General features: G+C 40.0%; 1 protein-coding gene across 1 annotated transcript in view; it reads right to left on the minus strand.

The window, feature by feature from the left end:
* ZSWIM5 (zinc finger SWIM-type containing 5) overlaps positions 1–20,609 on the minus strand; it is a 190,725-nt gene that overhangs the window by 67,721 nt on the left and 102,395 nt on the right. Inside the window, exon 2 of the mRNA XM_032247380.1 lies at positions 2,949–3,305. Within this exon, the coding sequence (XP_032103271.1) occupies positions 2,949–3,305 (357 nt within the window). The remainder of the gene's footprint in view (positions 1–2,948; positions 3,306–20,609) is intronic.

Raw genomic sequence — 20,609 nt, forward strand, 5'->3', positions numbered from 1 at the left:
GCAGTCGGATTACATCTTCAACACTGCTGCATAGAAATTTCTTCTGCCAGATACCCCAAATCATCTCTCTCAAGTTCAAAGTTCCACAGATCCCTAGGGCAGGGGAACAATGCCTTCAATGTCTTTGCTCCAGTTCCCAATAAGTACCCCATCTTCATCTGAGACCATCTCAGCCTGGACTTCATTGTCAATATCACTATCAGCATTTTGGTCACAACGATTTAACAAGTTTCTAGGAAGTTCCAAACTTTTCCTCATCCTCCTGTCTTCTTCTAAGCCCTACACACTCTTCTAACTTCTGCCAGTTACCCAGTTCCAAAGCTGCTTCCACATTTTCAGGTATCCTTATAGCAATGCCTGACTTCCCGGTACCAATTTTCTGTATTCTCGTTCACTCTTGCACTACTATTAAAAAAATAACTGAGACTGGGTAATTTATTTTTTAAAAAGAGGTTTAATTGGGCCGGGCGTGGTGGCTCATCCCTATAATCTCAGCACTTTGGGATGCCGAGGCGGGCAGATCACAAGGTCAAGAGATTGAGACCATCCTGGCCAACATGGTGAAACCCTGTCTCTACTAAAAATACAAAAATTAGCTGGGTGTGGTGGCATACACCTGTAATCTCAGCTACTTGGGAGGCTGAGGCAGGAGAATCACTTGAACCTGGGAGGTGGAGGTTACAGAGAGCCGAGATTGCACCACTGCACTCCAGCCTGGTGACAAAGTGAGACTCTGTCTCAAAAAAAAGAGGTTTAATTGGCTCATGATTCTGCAGGCTGTACAGGAAGCATGGCTTGGGAGGCCTCAGGAAATTTACAATCATGATGGAAGGCAAAGGGGAAGCAGGCACATCTTATGTGGCTGGTGTAGGGGGAAGAGAGAGAAAAGGGAGGTGCTACACACTTTTAAATAATCAGATATTTGAAAACTCACTCATTATCCGGAGAACAGAGACGGGGAAATCTGCCCCCATGATCCAATCACTTCCCACAAAGCCCCTCCTCCAACATGGGGGATTACAACTGGACATGAGATTTGAGGAGAGACACAAATCCGAGAAAGGTAGTTTAGGGAAACTCAAAAAGCTTTAGAGAAATTCAAAAAATTCTTAAGTCAAATGAACCTAGGTTATAAATAATTTCCTTATTTTGTAAAGCAGAAATTATTATACCCCACAAAGTAGTTTTGAAACCTAAATGAATTAACATATATAAAGTCCTTTGCATGACGCCTTGAATATAGTAGGATCTAAAAAAACAAAATGAAAACTGGCTTACGTAACTCCTCTTCTTAAAATTTTTCTTTTTTCTTTTTTTTTCTTTGGAGATGGAGTATCACTCTGCCACCCAGGCTGCAGTGCAGTGGCATGATCTCAGCTAACTGCAGCCTCCGCCTCCCAGGTTCAAGTGATTTTCCTGCCTCAGCCTCCAAAGCAGCTGGGATTACAGATGTGCAGTTGTGCAGCACCATGCCTGCTGATCTTTTTTTTTTTTTTTTTTTTTTTTTTTTTGATGAGAGGTGCTCTGTCGCCAGGCTGGAGTGCAATGGTGCGCGATCTTGGCTTACTGCAACCTCTGCCTCCCAGGTTCAAGTGATTCTCCTGCCTCAGCCTTCTGAGTAGCTGGGACTACAGGCACACACCCCCCACAATGCCTAGCTACTTTTTGTATTTTTAGTAGATACGGGGTTTTACCATGGTGCCCATGATGGTCTCGATCTCTTGACCTCGTCATATGCCCGCCTCAGCCTCCCAAAGTGCTAGGGTTACAGGCGTGAGCCACCATGCTCAGCCTGATCTTTGTGTTTTTAGTAGAGACAGGGTTTCACCATGTTGGTCAGGCTGGTCTAGAACTCCTGACCTCAGGTAATTCAATCACCTTGACCTCCCAAAGTGCTGGGATTACAGGCATGACCATCATGCCCAGGCTCTTCTTAAAAATTTTCAGTGGTTTTCTATGATTAGGCTTCTACAATCTGGCTTCATTATAAAAACAAGCATTTGGTGGGTGCAGTGGCTCACATCTATAATTCCAGCACTACAGGAGGCCGAGACGGATGGATCACCTGAGGTTGGGAGTTCAAGACCAGCGTGACCAATATGAAGAGATCTTGTCTCTACTAATAATGTAAAAACTCAGCCAGGCGTGGTGGTGTATGTCTATAATCCCAGCTACTTGGGAGGCTGAGGCAGGAAAATAGCTTGAACCTGGGAGGCAGAGGTTGCAGTGAGCCGAGATCTTGCCGTTGCACTCCAGCCTGGGCAACAAGAGCAAAACTTCATCTCAAAAAAAACCCAAATGAACAAAAACAAAAAACAAAGAAAAAAGCATTTATTTCAGACCTGTCTGTTGTTACTATTAGATTATAAGCTACTTTAAGAACCATGTCTGTTTTAGACCCTCAACAATCAACACTCTTCCCTGCACATGGAACTTAATAAATTTTGTTGAATGATGAGTGAACATAATCTCTTTCTCCATTCATGCACCCCAATATATAGTTCATAAGCACAACACTAACACATTCTCCTTAGGATAACTCTGATGCTAATGTAGGATCCTAAAATATCAAGGGAATTCTCATATCCATCTTAATTCACTGAATGATACAAATTATTTTGTGCTTTCTTTCACTGAACATTTCAGGTTCCTGGGGACAGGGACTGCATCAACAAAGTCCATAAACTAGGCCAATATATAATACTATAATTCTCTGTTCTTTTTTACCAAAATCTTTTTGAGATAGACAGTTGGAAGGCTTTCAGAAACCTAGAGTTAAGCACAGTTGTTTGGATAGAGTGAAATTATTAAAGTTAAGTGATTGCAACTGCAGAAATATCCCAGCCTCTTAACATGCAATAAAGCAAAAAAGTCGAGGTAAGAGGGTTGCTTTGGTGACAGTGGTGATGAAAAAGATATTTTTTTCAATAAAAATGTTGTACAATTACCGTTTACTTGGTTGATTTCTGAGTTGGAAGATAGAATCTCATCTGCCAGTTTCTGTGCAGTAGGAAGAACTTCAGTGTGGTGTGCCGTGATTAAATATTGAATAAACTTTTGTAGCTGGTCCCTATTCATCTGGAAAAGGGTTTCAGAGATAGGAAGACGCAATTTGACTTGGTCTGGTTTACGGATCCTGTAGAGTGAGAGTGCTACCACATGGGCACAGTAGAATATGTCCTTGTTCCCACAGCCACATGTCACTGAGGTGATTTTGCATCTATCAAAACTGATTGCAACTTTGTAAGTCACTGCTGGTTCAGAAGCAGTGGCCAGCTCAGTTACTGTGCCACTCAGATGAAAGCCTAAGGAAACAAACAAACAAAAAAAAACTGTGTTTAGAGATTCTGTAGTAAAAAACTTAGATTCTCATCTTGCATTTGAATTCATCAATTCCTAAGTTATAAACTGGGTATCTCCTATACATGTACATGATAAGCTTTGCCATAGACACAGAGGTCAATGAAATTCAGTTACTGCTCTGAAGAAACAATATAGAAACAGTCCTTGCCCTGGAGTCCATGAACCTCCTAAACTGATATGAAAACTTTTGTTTGTACATGTATACATTTTTATGGAGGGATAGTTCATAGCTATCATCATAGTCTCAGAAAGACTAATAAGGGACCCTACATAAGTACCTCTGTAGTAGATTTTCAGCTCTAGGTGGTAGGCAAAAACAAGTCTACAAATAATATTTGTATAATCTAGAGTAAGGCAGATGTTATAAATGAAAGAGAATCCAAAATGCCATGAGGAAGGACAGAAGGAAGATCAAAGAAGACTAAAGAAAATTATTCTTCTTTAAAACATAAAATTCCATGTTGAACACGTAAGAGGCAAGAAATCTAAGACATGAAAGGCACAGCTAGGTGCAATGAAACTATGTAGTGTTACACCTCTACTCACTAGGCACACAGCAACAATAATTTTGAAATGTAGGGAGAATGCATTTTTAACAATGAAATTAAAAGGTAAAATCAATAGCAAGTCAATTATATAATATTAATTATTCTTTATTATTTTTATCTCTGGGGTCTTGCTCTGTTACTGAGGCTGGAGTGCAGTGGTGTGATCTCAGCTCACTTCAGCCTCTGTCTCCTGGGCTCAAGCGATCCTCCCACTCCCAGCCTCGAGTACAAAAATACAGGAAAATAAAGGAAAGGCTAATGCAAAAATGAGCCAGGTGTGGTGGCTCATTCTTGTATTTTTATTGGAGACGGGGTTTTACCGTGTTGCCCAGGCTGGTCTGGATCTCCAGGGCTGAAGCAATCCACCTGACTCAGCCTCCCAAAGTGCTGGGATTACAGGTGTGAGCCACCATGCCTGGCTGCTCTTTACTTTAAATATGATTCTTCTTCTTTGAAAAGAATATGTATTCCTCTAATCATTAAGTCATTCAACAAAAGTTATGAGACCTTAAGTACTGAACTGCTAGGCCCAGGGATGCTAACAAAAAAAGAAGGTATTTGTGAAGCATCTGCTATGTAGCAGAACTGTTTTGGGTACTTTTAATAATTTATCATAGCAACCTTATAAAATCAGTACTATTTTCCTTATTTTAAAGGTATGTAAACTGAGGCTCAGAAAGTTTAAGTAACTTGCCTAAGGCCCTAGCAAATGTGACATACCTGAGATTTGGAACCAGGAGGTCTGATTGACTCCAATGTTAATTTTCTTTTCATTATATTTCATTATCTCTAAAAGGTGCCACAACAAAGTTCTTTCTTATCAAAACTCACAGACATGCTTAGTGCAGTGGCTTACATGTGTAATCCCAATGACTCAAGAGGTTCAGGTGAGAGGATTACTTAAGGCCAGGGGGGCCAGCCTGGGCAACACAGTGAGACCCTGTCTCTACACAAAATTTAAAAAATGTAGCTGTCACTGTAGCACATGGCTGTAGTCCCAGCTACACATATAAGTAAATTATTACAATATGATGTGCCAAATGCTACAGTAGAGACAGGAACAAAGGTGAGGCTAATTTCAGAGACCTTCCTGTTTAACTGGACTATACACTGTGAACAGGAAAGCAATTTTATATAATCTTGTATCTGTTGGAGAAATATTTGTCAAGTAATAAAAGGTACATATATAAGTTTCAGAGCTACCACTGTGATCTGGCAGAATTAATAAATGCAGAGAAAACTTTCCAAAATTCAAGTTTCAGACAATTATGGTTAATTAAAATAAGACCCAAATTTATAAGCATATGCATAAAACCTAAAATTATCACATAAAGGCACACACATTTAGGTCTAAACCAAAGGAAGATACACATTCCTGAAAACATTAAGCTTAATTTCTAGAACAAGAAAAAGATAGAAATAAATTCACTAACTTCATAGCCTCCAGGTTTGGTTAAACCCCAGGCAGGCTTTTTCTCAGCAAAACAAACGGCAGGTTTAAAAATATTTACTGTAATTTGTCTAAAGCAAAGTTAAAAAGTTACATTCAAATATGATTAATTATAGATAAAGACTGTCTTCACTTAAGAACTAAGGATGCTTTGGCCAGGCATGGTGGCTCACGCCTGTAATCTCGGCACTTTGGGAGGCTGAGACAGGCGGATCATGAGGTTGGGAGTTCAAGACCAGCCTGGCCAAGATGGTTATTTCAGTGTCTACTGAAAATACAAAAATCAGCTAGGCACAGTGGTGGGTGCCTGTAATCTCAGCTACTTGGGAGGATGAGGCAGGAGAATCGCTTGAATCTGGGAGGCGGAGGTTGCAGTGAGCTGAGATCGTGCCCCTGCATTCTAGCCTGGGTGACAGAGCAAGACTTTGTCTAAAAAAAAAAAAAGAAGGAGGCTGGGCGATGTGGCTCAGGTGCTATAATCCCAGCACTTTTGGAGTCCAAGGTGGGAGGACTGCTTGAGGCTAGGAGTTCCAGACCAGCTTTACAACATAGAAAACCCCGTCTCTACAAAAAATCAGAAATATCTGTGACCTGACTTCACAGTAAGGCCAAAAAAAAAAAAAAAGGATAAGCACAAAAATAAATAAGCAGGGAGTGTGGTGGCACTCATCTGTAGTTCAAGCTACTTTAGGGCTGAGGTGGGAGGAATGCTTGGGCCCAGGAGTTTGAGGTGGCTAGATAACTATGATGGTGCCACTGTACTCCAGCCTGGGAGACAGAGTGAGATCCTGTTTCTTTAAAGGAAAAAAAAAAAAAAAAGAACTAAAGAAGAGAACTGTACGGTTGGGAAGCAGCTCCTCTCCAGACCAATACCCACCAGACATTGCAAGCAGAGTAATATAGCAAAGGGCACATTATACTAGAAATTAGGCAGCTAGAACCTGATATTTACTATGGAGTCTTGGGCCACCCACTTTACAATTCTGAGCCTCAGATATCTTCTGAGGCTATCTCTCAAAAGTACTTTGTAAAACTATAAAATGTTCTTCAGATGTATTATTAATGTTTTCACGCAATTATTGTTAATGGCTTTCCATGTAAAGGGGATAAAAGACAACTTCTCCAATGGCCAAGTTTCACAGTGATTGAAAACTAGGTGCTAAGAAAGTACATTCTTAATTTCCCTCAGGCCATTTGGAAATAGTACATTGCTGAGAAATGACTTGAGTCCTGATAAAAAGACCCTCACAGAATGGTTTATAACCGTGCTTTCACTCATAAGTGGGTGTTGAACAATGAGAAAACATGGACATAGGGAGGGATAACATTAGGAGAAATACCTAATACAGATGATGGGGGGGGTAAGGGGGATAGATACAGCAAACCACAACAGGTGTATACCTATGTAAGAAACCTGCACGTTCTGCACATGTATTCCAGGACTTAAAGTATATATTTTAAAGAAAAAAAGACCCTCAGAGAAGGGCTACATTAAAATTTCAAAATAGTAATGTCAATGTGCAAAAGCTTAGGCATTAAGCCCCTTAGTCTAAAGGTGGCTCATGCCTGTAATCTCAGCACTGTAGGAGGCTAAGGCAGGAGAATCACTTGAGGCCAGGAGTTCAAGACCAGTCTGGACAACATAGCAAGACTCTGTCTCTTAAAAAAAAAAAAAAAAAAAAAAAAAAAAAGGTGGGAGATCACTTGAGCCCAGGAGGTTGAGGCTGCAGTGAGCCGTGATCACTCCACTGTGCTCCAGATTAGGTGCCAGACGCAAGACTTTGTCTCAAAAACAAGCAAACAAACACTATGATACATAGAAACATTTCTGCTTTATCTGTTTATTGCTTTAGGCACACTTGGCTCACAGCACAGTCTCTGAGGTCAGTTTCTCCTTTCCTTTCTGCATGAAAAATGAGTAAGAATATTGGTTAGGTTTGAGACTGAAATAGTCATCAATGGGTATCTTATTAGGATATAAGGCTCATGAAGTCAGGGATTTCTCTGTGTATTGTTCGTCACTATAAAAAAACAACCACCACCACAAAACCACTCTGGTTGTGTATCTAAATAAACATTGGACCTCAGCGTCTACATTTTTAAGGTGAGAGGCTGGCCTAAATGATCTCTATGGTTTAATCCTGTGCAGATACATTATTTTACATTATTTTTCTATAGTGACTATCACTGAATCTCCCATGTCAGACACAGAACTTTTCATATTATAGGTATTTAATAAATGGCAGCTGATCTTACAAAGCAAAGCTCTTTCACTTAGCCTTTATGGGGGTTTCCTATGTGTTAAGACTCTATTATAAGTGCTTCATATGCATGAACTCATTTAATTGTCACAGTTTTATGAATTTGATAGGTGTGATGGTTAATTTTATGTGTTAATTTGACTAGGCTATGGTACCCAGCTATTCAACCAAACACTAATCTAGTTGTTTTGTAGATGTGGTTAATATTTACAATCAGTTGACTTCATCTAACGCAGATTACCCTCAATTATGCGGGGGGTCTCATACAATCGACTGAAAGCTCTCATAAGCAAAAATCTGAGGTTTCTCTGAGAATGAATAAATAAATTCTGCCTCAAGATTGAAGCATCAGGTCCTGCCCCAAAATTTACAGCCTGCTCTACAGATTTCCTACTTCCCAGCTCCCCATATCACATAGGCTAATTCCTTGAAATAAATCCTATCTATCTATCTATCTATCTATCATCTATCTATCATCTCTCCCTGGTTTTGTTTCTCTGGAAAAGATAGATGACTATTACTACTCCCATTTTATGTATGAGAAAACATAAGCATAGAAAGCTTAAGTAACTCATTCAAAGGTCACTCTGCTAGGAAGTGACAAAGCCAGGATTCACACTCTGGCAGTCTGATTCTAAAGCTCATACTCTTAACTATTGCACCATACTGCCTCTCTATAATATTGTACTATACGGCAATCAATACCACATTTAACTAATGGAATTATAAACTATAAAACAACTAGAAATATTATTAGAAAATAATGGTCAGGTTTATTAAAATTCTAAAATTTCAGTTTTTACAGCATTGGTAATGGTTTGAAACCTCTAGGTTAATCTAGAATTACAGCCCAAATATCAAGTATCAATTTAGATTCCAGTTGTCTTCACAATAGATTGTGACATGGTAAAAGCCCCATAAAACTGCATACCTAAACCATACCTCGGCTCTCTATTGAAACTGCTCTCTGTAACCCAAATGTGACAGGCAAGCAGTCCAAACCCAAGCCATCTTGGCCCCTGTGACTTGTAATAAGTAATTAAGGACTGTAATTTCCACCCTACCCACACAATGTGTAAACAAATGCTAATCTTGACTTTTGTGAACCACTTAAGTAACAATCAGAATGTCCAAAGTCCCCTGGCCCTCGGAATGTCCGGAGCCCCTCACCCTCATCTTTGCCCAGGAATCCACTGGAATGTCTGGAGCTGCTCACCCTCATCTCCGCCCAGGAGGTGATTTACAGAATCCACTAGCCCTCAGAACGTCTGAAGCCCCTCACCCCCACCCCTGCCCCTCACCCTCACTCCCAAGGTGGTTTTACAGGTATAAAAGGTCTTGACACCCTCCTTTCGGGGCCACGGGTTGGAGAGACGCAAGTCCTCCATGGCAGCCGGCAATAAAGACCGTGCAATTTGGCAAACTTTTGTCTTGGTATTGACTTTTTTTTTTTTTTTTTCTTTTTCTTTTTTGAGACGGAGTTTCACTCATGTTACCCAGGCTGGAGTGCAATGGCGCGATCTCGGCTCACTGCAACCTCCGCCTCCTGGGTTCAGGCAATTCTCCTGCCTCAGCCTCCTGAGTAGCTGGGATTACAGGCACGCACCACCATGCCCAGCTAATTTTTTGTATTTTTTTTTAGTAGAGACGGGGTTTCACCATGTTGACCAGGATGGTCTCGATCTCTTGACCTCGTGATCCACCCGCCTCGGCCTCCCAAAGTGCTGGGATTACAGGCTTGAGCCACCGCGCCCGGCCTTTGGTATTGACTTTCTATGCTCGGGCTAGTACAACAGATCAATATTAAAATAACTGAGAAAGTTTCTGCAAAATATTTTTCAAAGCTAATTATACATGGCTCCCTAGAGGCTTTGACCTAGGCTCATGACTGATGTTCATGGGAACATGATCATTTGAGCTGCGTAAATGTTTGGGCTCTGTCAGCTGTATTAACACTGGTACAGCTTATGCTTCAGGCCTAGGCCCATCTGAAAGGCAGAACGTTCTGAGTGGATCTGTGTTAAGTTTCCTTGTTCGGAGTTTCTTTTTCCCCTCATGTATCTTATAACATATACTCCTTGCTTTATTGTAACTTAGCAACATTTTTTTAAAAGTCTGATTACTTCTGAGAATAAGGCTAAGTAGACGAGGTTTAATGTAGTGTTTATTTCCCATTATAAACCTAATGGCCATAAACATGTCCATGAGTAATCTACTAACTTAGGCAAACATGTAGGCGCCTGTTCTGTTTTTCTTTTTTTTCCTTTTATTTTTGAGACAGGGTCTTATTCCATCACGCAGGCTGGAGTGCAGTGGCACAACCATGGCTTGCCGCAACCTTGACCTCCTGGGCTCAAGCAATTCTCCCAACTTAGTTCCCCAAGTAGCTGAAACTACAGGTGCATGGCATTATATCCAGCTAATTTTTTTTGCATTCTTTGTAGGGATAGGGTTTCACCACGTTGTCCAGGCTAATCTCAAATTCCAGGGCTCAGAAGCTTGGTTTTTAAAAATCTTTTCTGGCTGGGTATGGTGGCTCATGCCTGTAATCTCAGCACTTTGGGAGCCCAAGGTGGGAGGACTGCTTGAGCCCAGGAGTTAAAAACAAAATGGCAATCAAACAAAAAAGTATAGAGACAGGGCCAGGTGTGGTGACTCACCTATAATCCCAGCACTTTGGGAGGCTGAGGCAGATGGATCAACTGAGCTCAGGAGTTCAATTCTAGCCTGGCAACATGGTGAAACCCTGCCTCTATGAAAAATACAAAAATTAGCTGGGTGTGGTGGTGCATACCTGTAGTCTCATAATCCCAGCTACTTGGGGGCGCTGAGGCAGGAAGATCACTCGAGCCTGGGAGATCAAGGCTACAGTGAGCCAAGATCATACCACTGTACTCCAGAACAAGGCAAGCAAAAAAAAAAAAAAAGACAGAGACAGTAGTATAGTGAGTCCCCATGTATCCATCACTCGGCTTCAACAATTATCAACACAAAGACAAGCTTCTTTAATCTTTACCCTTTACCAACTCCTTTCCTATCTCCTACATAGATTACTTTGAAAGCAAATCCCACAAATATTTCATTGGTAAACACTTCCGTATTAATCTCTAAAAGATGAAAACTTAAAATTAGTAATTCCTTATTATTAAATATTCAGTGTTCAGATTTCCATCTCTGTTGCCCAGGCTGGAGTGCAGTGATGTGATCATGACTCACTGCAGCCTCAACCTCCAGGGCTCAAGTGATCCTCCCACCTCAGCCTCTTGAAAAGCCGGAACTACAGGCATGTGCTACTATGCCTATCTACTTTTTTTTGTTGTTTTTGTAGAGATGGGGTCTCAACATGTTGTCCAGGCTGGTCTTGAACTCTGGCCTCAACTGATCCTCCCATCTCAGCCTCCCAAAGTCCTGGGATTGTCAGCATAAGCCACTGTGCCTGGCTCTTTCTTTTTCTTTTTCTTTAACAGGATATTTGTTAAATCAAGATGCAAACAAGGTGCAGACATTTAATTTGGTTGTTATATCTCTTAAACTACAAGTTCCCTTCTTCCCCAGCACCCTAATATTGAAAAATAATAGTGAGTTCTAGAGGCTTGATAAGATTTGAGTTTTTTGCTGAAATCACTTCACAGGGTGTGTTGCATACTTCTCATTGCATCAAGTTGGAAGACATATAACGCCTGATTGTCTTTCTTTTCATGACAAGTGGGTTCAGGTGTTTTTGGCCTGATCTTTCCCTTATAAAGTTCCTTGTCAGCTTTTCATCTAATGGTTTTAACAGTCATTGATGATTGTTGCCTTGACCTATTATTTCATTAGGGGTGACTTTATTTTTCTTTAAAGTTTTGACTGTCTCATTTTGATTCTTAACACCCTTATCTGTAAAATAAAGAAAAAAAACACAAAAAGTAGTTAGGTCAGTGCCTGGAATCTGGTGGGGTCTTAACAAAAACAGTGACAGAAACAAGCACCACGAAAATTGCTTAGAAACTCATGGGAAAAACAACTACTTTATAGATGAAGTTTTCCCAAATATCATCCTTGTGATAATCCTTCATTCACATTTTCCTAAAATACAAAAAGCAAATACATACATTATGAAATCATTCTACTTATCAAATATTTAAATGCCCAAGAACTATATAGGCTTTCAAAACAGTCTCTTTTATTAGTTACAGGTCTTCAAGTGATTAGGATATGGATAAATTGTGGGGAGAAATAGGCAGGTGTAAAGAGAAGCAATATATAATGTTGGACTTGGTAGTGTACCACAGTTAAAACACACACACACATACATACACACACACCGCTTTACTAGTGACTTCAGTGGGTTATAAAGGTAAAACATAAATATGTTGTTCCTTCCTACAGTCTGTTTTTTGACAGAAAGCAATCAGAGATGGAGGACCTGGTAGATAACTGTTTGTTTGTTTGTTTGTTTTTTTAAGAAAATGGACAATCAGGCTGCTGTTTGCCTTGTGGCCCTATCACTTCATACACGAGTTAAAAAATAAAAATAAAAACGCCCTCAAGTGCTTTAACACTGAGCAAGCTCTGCATAAAGCACCAAACATTTTCAAGAAGTTCGTTTAGTTTTACAACCAGTGCATTTACCCACCCCTTGCCCCTCAGATAACAAAGCAAGCCTTGCCCTGAGAAGAGATACTTCATGCCAACTTTCTGTTCTATGGCTTAGACAGCTTCCCTACCTGATCTGTATGTTGTTTAGAACTATAAGAATAAAATTGTACCACAGCTGTTTCTCCATTACATATTACAGTGGCTGTGAAATCTACGCCTCCAGAAAAGTCACTGGCCTTCTATAAATACCTGCTATTATGTGAACCCCCACCAGCATGTCATCCTAATAAATGTGCCATGCTTTCTTTGCCTTCAACGTGCTCCAAGTGCTACTTAGGCAAGATTTTAAAATGTGCCAAAATGGCCTCATAGGCTCCTAACAACCAATTACTTTGCAGGTGGTCTTTGCAAGAGCTAGATATGCTTAAATGTGCAGCAAGAGTTCTGAGAACCACAAGATCAGTAAGAAACTTAAAAATGTGTAGTTTTACAGGTTTCTGATTCTCCTGCCTTCTAAACTCAGGACATGAGAATTGACTGAAATTGTTCACTTAACAGTTTTCATTCCCAGCATTAAGGCTGACGAATCCCGCGCATGGGCTAGACTCCACCTTGGATTAAACAGAAAGTACTAAAGACCATTTTTCTGTTTGTACACGTGTGACAGACAGATATACACAAATTTCGCCTCTCCATATAAGGAAATTCTATGTTCTTCATGGCTTAGTTCAAATATCACCTCTATATAAAACTACTTGGTGCCCCAACTGTTGGAATGGATCATATTAAGTGAAGAAGCCTTAGCATTTATGGACATGGAACTTACATTCTAATTTAAATGAGTGAGATTTTACTCAAAATCAAGTAATAAAGGACCTGAGAGATAATCATTTCATAGATGAGGAACAAAGTTCAGAGAAGTTATATGATTTGCCCTAATCTTATTGCATGATTATAGTCCTGGTAACAGAAAATTATTATAAAATGATCGTAATTCCACATTTTGAAACAATGTTGGACTTTAAAAACTAGAAAAAATAAATTTATAGCATTTCTTTCAAATCAATATTCTGCTTTTCTTTTCTTTTCTTTTTTTGTGACAGGGTCTCGCTCTGTCACCCAGTCTGGAGTACAGTAGTGTGATCTCGGTTCACTGCAACCTCCGCCTTCTAGGTTCAAGCAATTTTCCTGCCTCAGCCTCCCAAGAAGCTGGGATTACAGGCGCCTGCCACCACACCTGGCTAATTTTTGTATTTTTAGTGTAGATGGGGTTTTGCCATGTTGGCCAGGCTAGTCTCGAACTCCTGGCCTCAAGTGATTTGCCTGCCTCGACCTCCCAAAGTGCTGGGATTACAGGCATGAGCCACCACATCTGGCCAACATATTTCTTAAATATAGCTAATTATTTCTTTTGACCAAAACAGAAAAATAATTTTTAATCATTAACATTTTTAGGCACTTGCCATGTGTAGACACTAATTTCTTTTGCTTACTCTATATCATTTAACCATCACCACAACATTATGTGTTTAATGCTATTATTATCCCCATTTTTGTTGGTAAAGAAACTGAGACAGAGCTAGGATTTAGGATTTGGACCTAGGAAGTCTGGCTTGAGAGTCTAACTTCCTAACAACCACATTTAATTTCCATTATAATATTTCCAAAACATCAATCTAATTTTCCTAGATCTTCTTTAAAAAAATATTTTAAATCAAGTTTCATTCATTCAATTAATAATTATTTAACATTTACTATGTTTTAGGTCCCAAGGATATATCTGTTGAAAAGATCTATTGATCCTTGACCTTATGGCATTTATCTTCTACTTGGGAAGAAAAATAATTATTGAATTCTAATTGTGTTAAGTGCTATAAATAAGTAGTATAAAATGATAGAGTAGTGTATAATAGCAGGGAACCTGACCTAATTCACAGACAGAGGTGGTGAGGGATGTTATTGAAGAAATAAAATTTTGTCCAGAATCTACAGAGTAAGTAGGAATTAATTAGGTGAAAGGATAGAGAGTGGCAGACTAGTGGTAAAGAAGATTCCAGCCAGGAAAAAGAGAGAAAGAGATAGACAGACAGACATGCAGAAGTGCTGAGGCACAGAGGACCATAGAATGTTTAAAGAACAGAAAGACCAGTCACTGGAAAGCCAACAGGAAGGGGTAAAGTGGCAAGTGATGGACCTGGAGAGTCAGGCAGGAGCCACTGCTCGGGAATTTATCCTTAGCTTCTCCTTCTGATTCATATCTAAAAGGTCACTAAATCCTGTGGATTCTACCTCCTAAATATTTCTCCATTCTAGTTCCTCCCGTTTAACTCCCCTACTCTAGTTCCTCCCCTTTAACTCCCCTATTCAAAAAATCGAATCTTTTACCACCTCAATTTGAGATCATAATAATCTCTTGCCTGGGTTAACTAATCTTCCTGCCTTTAAGTCTTATTCCCTCTACTCTTCTTCAATAAACATGAGAATGGTCTTTCCAATGGGGAAATAAAATAATGTCATTCCTATAAAACTGTGAACTGTGTATTTTATATTTCTGTTACCTAATAGTCTGGCATAGAATAAACATTTAAAAAAGTGTTTGCTGAACTGAATTGCTTAAAATCCTTCAATGAGTCTCCAATGATTACAAGATAAAGTTCAAACTTCTTACTATATGACTTCCTTCTATCTCTTCACTTGCTTCATACCACTCTCCCACAGCAAACTATTTGCAGATTCTTAACTGCTATTTTCTCCATTTTCTTAGCCTTTATGCCTTTGCATGTGAAGTTCCCTATACCAGGCATGACCTTCTCACTTCCTTCTTATCCTAACTCTCGACTCAAATGAGTCCCTACTCTGGGAAGTCATTCCTGATCTCTTTGGACAGCTAGTTAAGTGCTTCTTCCTGAGCACTCATTTTTCATCAGTCATATCACCATTATAGCACTTGACATCAATGTAATTAATTGTCTTCACATTTATCTTTTCCCTTAAATTGTGAACTCCTTGAATAAAGGAGTTATATATATCTTTTTCATCTCTATATTTTCATCTCAGGCACATGGTAAGGGCTTAGTAACTGCCCGTGTATGGATGAATGAATAAATGAACACTAAATTGAATCTTTTACATATTTATATCTACAATTCACAGAGGATTAAGTATGTGTATAAAATTCCTGATTTTGTGATTAAAATGAAATAAGCCAATAATTAAATAATTTTACCAAGATGGTGAGCAAAGTAACAATAATTTGTATATCTGGTATAATACTGAAACACCAAGAATATTTTCCATTATGTATGTATACAGACTTTTAATTATTTATTTGGCTGGGGGGCAGGGTCTTGCTTTGTCGCCCAGGCTGGAATATATTGACATGATCATGGCTAATTGCAGCTTTGTCCTCCAGCGTCAAGTGATCCTCTCACCTCAGCCTCCCTAGCAGCTGAGACCACAGGCATGCGCCACCATATCTGGCTATTATTATTTTTTAGTGTCTGTAGAGATGAGTCTTGCTATGTTCCCTAGGCTGGTCTCAAACTCCTGGTCTCAAGTGATCTTCCTGCGTTGGCCTCCCAAAGTGCTGGGATTGGAGGTGTGAGCTGCGCCTCGATGCCTGGCTCATAATTGATATTTATGCCAGTTATTCTTCTGCCAATTTTTCTGACCTATTTTAAAAAATATATAAGCAGTTTTTATCAGCCAACATTTACTGGTTATACTTACTACATGCCAGAAAGTATTCTAAGTGCTTCCTGTGTATTAACTAATTAATTAAATCCTCAAAGCAACCCTATAAAGTAGATTCTGTTATCTCCCTTTTTGAGATAAGAAAACTAGGATAAGAAAGATAGAAGAACTTGTCTAAGATCACACAACCTGTAAAATGTAAAGTTGGGATCTGAACACAGGTAACCTGGCTCCAGAGTCTATATTCTTAAGGACTACAATATATTAAATATGACTCTGCAGTTTAAATTATGTATACACAACTTTGTAAAGGTAATTAGCACATATAATTCTGCAAAGACAGAGTCCTGCACTAATGACAAGTCAGTAAACTCTGACATTTGCTTATTTTCCTGGGCAAATGTTCAAGGTAACTGAAACTGACAAGTGCTGTGATGTTCTCATAGTTGGAATGAAGATGGGCTCATGAACTCATCTGTACAAGACAATGTATCGGGACATGAGTGAATCATCTGCTTAGAGTCCTAAAGGAAAGCACTTCTCAGTACAGCCCTTTGACATCATTCAAAGCCTTTTGTTTTTCTGAGTGCAAGAAAGGCTCTAGTAAAGCTTGGGCAATTAAAACCACTTTGCTCATTGCTCTTTTGATTCATCAGGTCCCTAGGCAGGTGTTAATGCATGAAAATGAATATCATTTCAGCCAGTAGCAAGGAAAAGAAGAGGGGTGGTTTACGAAAAGAGTATTTTTTCTTATAGTCAGTTAAAAAATACATGCAAATATATAAACTAAGTAACTCCTTTGACTCAGAATGCTTCCTCTTGGATAAATTTGCTTTTGATAAAACTGCATAGTGTAAATTAGACCTTCTCACTTAATTCCTGTCACCTGGAAGGCCACAGAAGTATTCCAGCAGAAAATAAAGCAGCCACTCTTTCTCTCCTTTTTGTCACTTAGCAAAACAGTAACCACAAGAAGGCTTAAAACAATAAGAGTGACATCTACAAAATAACTAATTTCCTTTCCAGAAAGCCTTTCTCAAAAGCTGGGTAACAACTGCCTAAACAAGAGTGTACAGCTCTATATAATATTGATACAAAGAGATTAGGAATCAGAATGCTTGAGTTGTAATTCTAGTACCCCTCAATTCCTCTTTGCCTCAGTTTCTTAATTATACAAAATAGACATAAATACCTAGCTGCCTATCAGACTCATGTGAAAGTAATTTGTAAAGAACACATTTCCCAAAGATATCATTCAATAGCAATCCCAAATGGTCACGGCTGGGGCCTATGTAAGTTCACAAGAAGCAGATGGTGCCCAAACACTGGGTGAGGGTGCGAGAGATTGCAAAGTGAGGAGCAGTATTGTTATATGGGAATACAAATGATGCTGCCCCATTACCCTGAGAGCTACTTGAGCTACTTGGTTTGTTTGTATTACAGAGGTCACCCTAAGCTTCTCAGAGCAGCTGAGTAAGCTAGAGGGCCCTTCTTGCAGCCATCTGCTCCCCTCCCAGACTCCTCTGGCAAATCAAGTGGCTTTCCTTGTATTAACCTCTGAAGAACAGCCATTGGTCCCTCTCAGCACCAGCTTCAGCAGGCAGTGGTCTCTGTTCTCCATCTGTGCCAGAAACCACAGTTTAAGAACAATGAGGCTTCCAAAGCCCAGGCATTCATTTACAGTGATAACCTTGCATTTGCCTAGTTTTCTAGTGTTCTTTCACTTGGGTCCCTACAAGGAAATTAGATGTATATTTTGAAAGATTGAGATCTTAATTTTGTTATTTTGGAAACATTTAATGTATAAAAAAGGTAAAATGAGAGGAATTTGTCTGGAAAATCATTAAAAATTTAACATGCTTAAAACATAATTACTTCAAAAATAGCGATTTAATTTACCCCCAACAACTCTGCACAAAAGACTTACAAGTTACCTCACATACTGGTGGATAACCATTCTATTCACAACTGCAGATTAGTTAGTTGCCTTCTTTTCTTTTTCTTTTCTTTTCTTTTTTTTTTTTTTTTTTTTTTTTGAGACAGGGTCTTGCTATGTCACCCATGCTGGAGTGCAGTAGCACAATCACAGCTTACTGCAGCCTTGATCTCCTGGCTTGACTTAAGTGATCCTCCCAACTCAGCCTCCCAAGTAGCTGGGACCACAGGCATGCATCACCATGCCCAGCTAATTTTTTATTTTTTGTAGAGATGGAATCTCACTATATTGCCCAGGCTGGCCTTGAACTCCTGGGCTCAAGGGATCCTCCTGCCTCGGCTTCCCAAAATGTTGGGATTAATTACAGGTGTGAGCCACTGTGCCCAGTCAAAATGCCTCCTTTTCAGTTCACAGATTTGAACACAGATTGGGAAAAATAAATCACCCTCCTCAAGCATTTCTTTGGAGAAATAATGTGCACATATATAAGGTATGTATGTTGCCAAAATGGTTATTAGAGGCTAATGCCTACCACCTGACTTATTGATTCAAACAGACAAAAGGGAATCCTAACTGTAAACTGATTTCAGAAATTACTCTGTTCCATTACATCAATGTTGGGGGGATAGCAGGTGGAGAGGCAGAATAAAAAGTAAACAATAAACTGCTTTCAAAAGGAAAAGGAGGAAATGATACAAGACAAATGAATAAAAACAGCGCTGGATTGCAGTTCCCAGCAAAAACTCAGAGGGGTGAGTGATCGCTGCATTTCCAAACGAATTTTTACTGCCTACAGACCAGGAGATTCTGGGCAGAAAAGTGCCACCAGCCTCCAGCATGGCTGTTTCAGCCGGCGCAGTGGGTCTCTGCACAAAAACTTACACAAATTTGGTCGCTGTTTTGACTGGTGCCTGGAACGCCTGGGAGACAGAGTTACCTGTCCAATGGAAAAAAAAAGGAGGCTGAAACAGGGAGCCAGGTGATCTGGCTCGGCCTGTCCCACCCCCACAAAGATCAGCAATCTGAAACACTCTGGACTGAGACTTCCACAGGAAGCACAGCTGGACCCAGGACAGTCCAGCTCTGTGGGGGGAAGGGCAACCGACATTACCAAGGCAGTCCACCATTACTGAGGCAGTCTGCCATTACTGAGGCAGTCCGCAATTACTGAGGCAGTCTGCCATTACCGAGGCAGTTCTAACTATACCTCTATAAACAAAACTGCAAGGAAGTTCACACAGCAGCTGGGCAGAGCCCATGGCAGCTCAGCAATGCCTCTGCTGGCAGACTATGACTAGGCTACCTCTTCACTGGGCAGGGCAACCCTGAAAAGATGCAGCAGAACATCAGGACTTATAAATAAAGCCCCACCTTCCCGGGACAGAGCACCCGGGAAAAAAGGGCGGTTATGAGTTCCGCTGCAGCAGACTTAAACGTACCTGCCCAGCAGCTCTGAAAGGAACAACGGAGCTCACAGCTCAGCACTTGAGCTCCTATAATGGACAGACTGTCTCCTCAAGCAGCTCCCTGACTCCCATATACCCAAAGAAACACCTTATAAAGGTGAGCTCAGGCTGATATCTGGAGGGTATCCTTCTGGGACAAAGTAACAGAAGAAGAAATTGGCAGCAAACCTTACTGTTCTGCAGCCACTGTAGGTGATCCCCAGGCAAGCAGGGCCTAGAGTGGACCTCCAGCAGTCCTACAGCAGAGGGGCCTGACTATTAGAAGGAAAACTAAGAAACACAAAGAAATAACTTCAACATCAACAAAAAGGACATCTACTCAGAGACCCCATCTGAAAGTCACCAACTACAAAGAACACAGGTTGATAAATCCACAAAGATGGGAAGAAACCAGCACAACAAAAAAGGATGAAAACACCCAAAACCAGAATGCCTCTCCTCCTCCAAGGAATCACAACTCCTCACCAGCAAGGGAACAAGGCTGGATGGAGAATGAGTCTGATGAATTGACAGAAACAGGCTTTAGAAGGTGGGTAATAACAAACTTCTCTGAGCTAAAAGAACATGTTCTAATCCAATGCAAAGAAACTAAGAACCTTGAAAAACGGTTTGACGAAATGCTAATGAGAATAAACAGCTTAGAGAGGAATATAAATGAATTGATGGAGCTGAAAAACATAAGACTTTGCAAAGCATACACAAGTTTCAAGAGCTGAATCGACCAAGCAGAAGAAAGGATATCAGAGATTGAAGATCAACTCAATGAAATAAAACAAGAAGACAAGATTAGAGAAAAAAGGGTAAAAAGAAATAAACAAAGCCTCCAAGAAATATGGGATTATGTGAAAAGACCTAATCTACATTTGATAGGTGTACCTGAATGTGATGGAGAGAATGAATCCAAGCTGGAAAACACTCTTCAGGATATTATCAAGGAAAACTTTCCCAACCTAGCAAGGCAGGCCAATATTCAAGTCCAGGAAATACAGAGAACACCATAAAGATATTCCTCAAGAAGAGCAACTCCAAGGCACATAATCATTAGATTCACCAAGGTTGAAATGAAGAAAAAAATGCTAAGGGCAGCCAGAGAGAAAGGTTGGGTTACCCACAAAGGGAAACCCATCAGACTCACAGCAGATCTCTCAGCAGAAACCCTGCAAGCTAGAAGAGAGTGGGGGCCAATATTCAACATCCTTAAAGAAAAGAACTTTCAACCTAGAACTTCATATTCAGCCAAACTAAGCTTATAAGCGAAGGAGAAATAAAATCCTTTACAATCAAGCAATTTCTCAGAGATTTCATCACCAC

This window comes from Sapajus apella, unplaced genomic scaffold, assembly GCF_009761245.1.
Source record: "Sapajus apella isolate SASKATOON/1434 unplaced genomic scaffold, GSC_monkey_1.0 scaffold62, whole genome shotgun sequence".
NCBI lineage: Eukaryota > Metazoa > Chordata > Mammalia > Primates > Cebidae > Sapajus > Sapajus apella.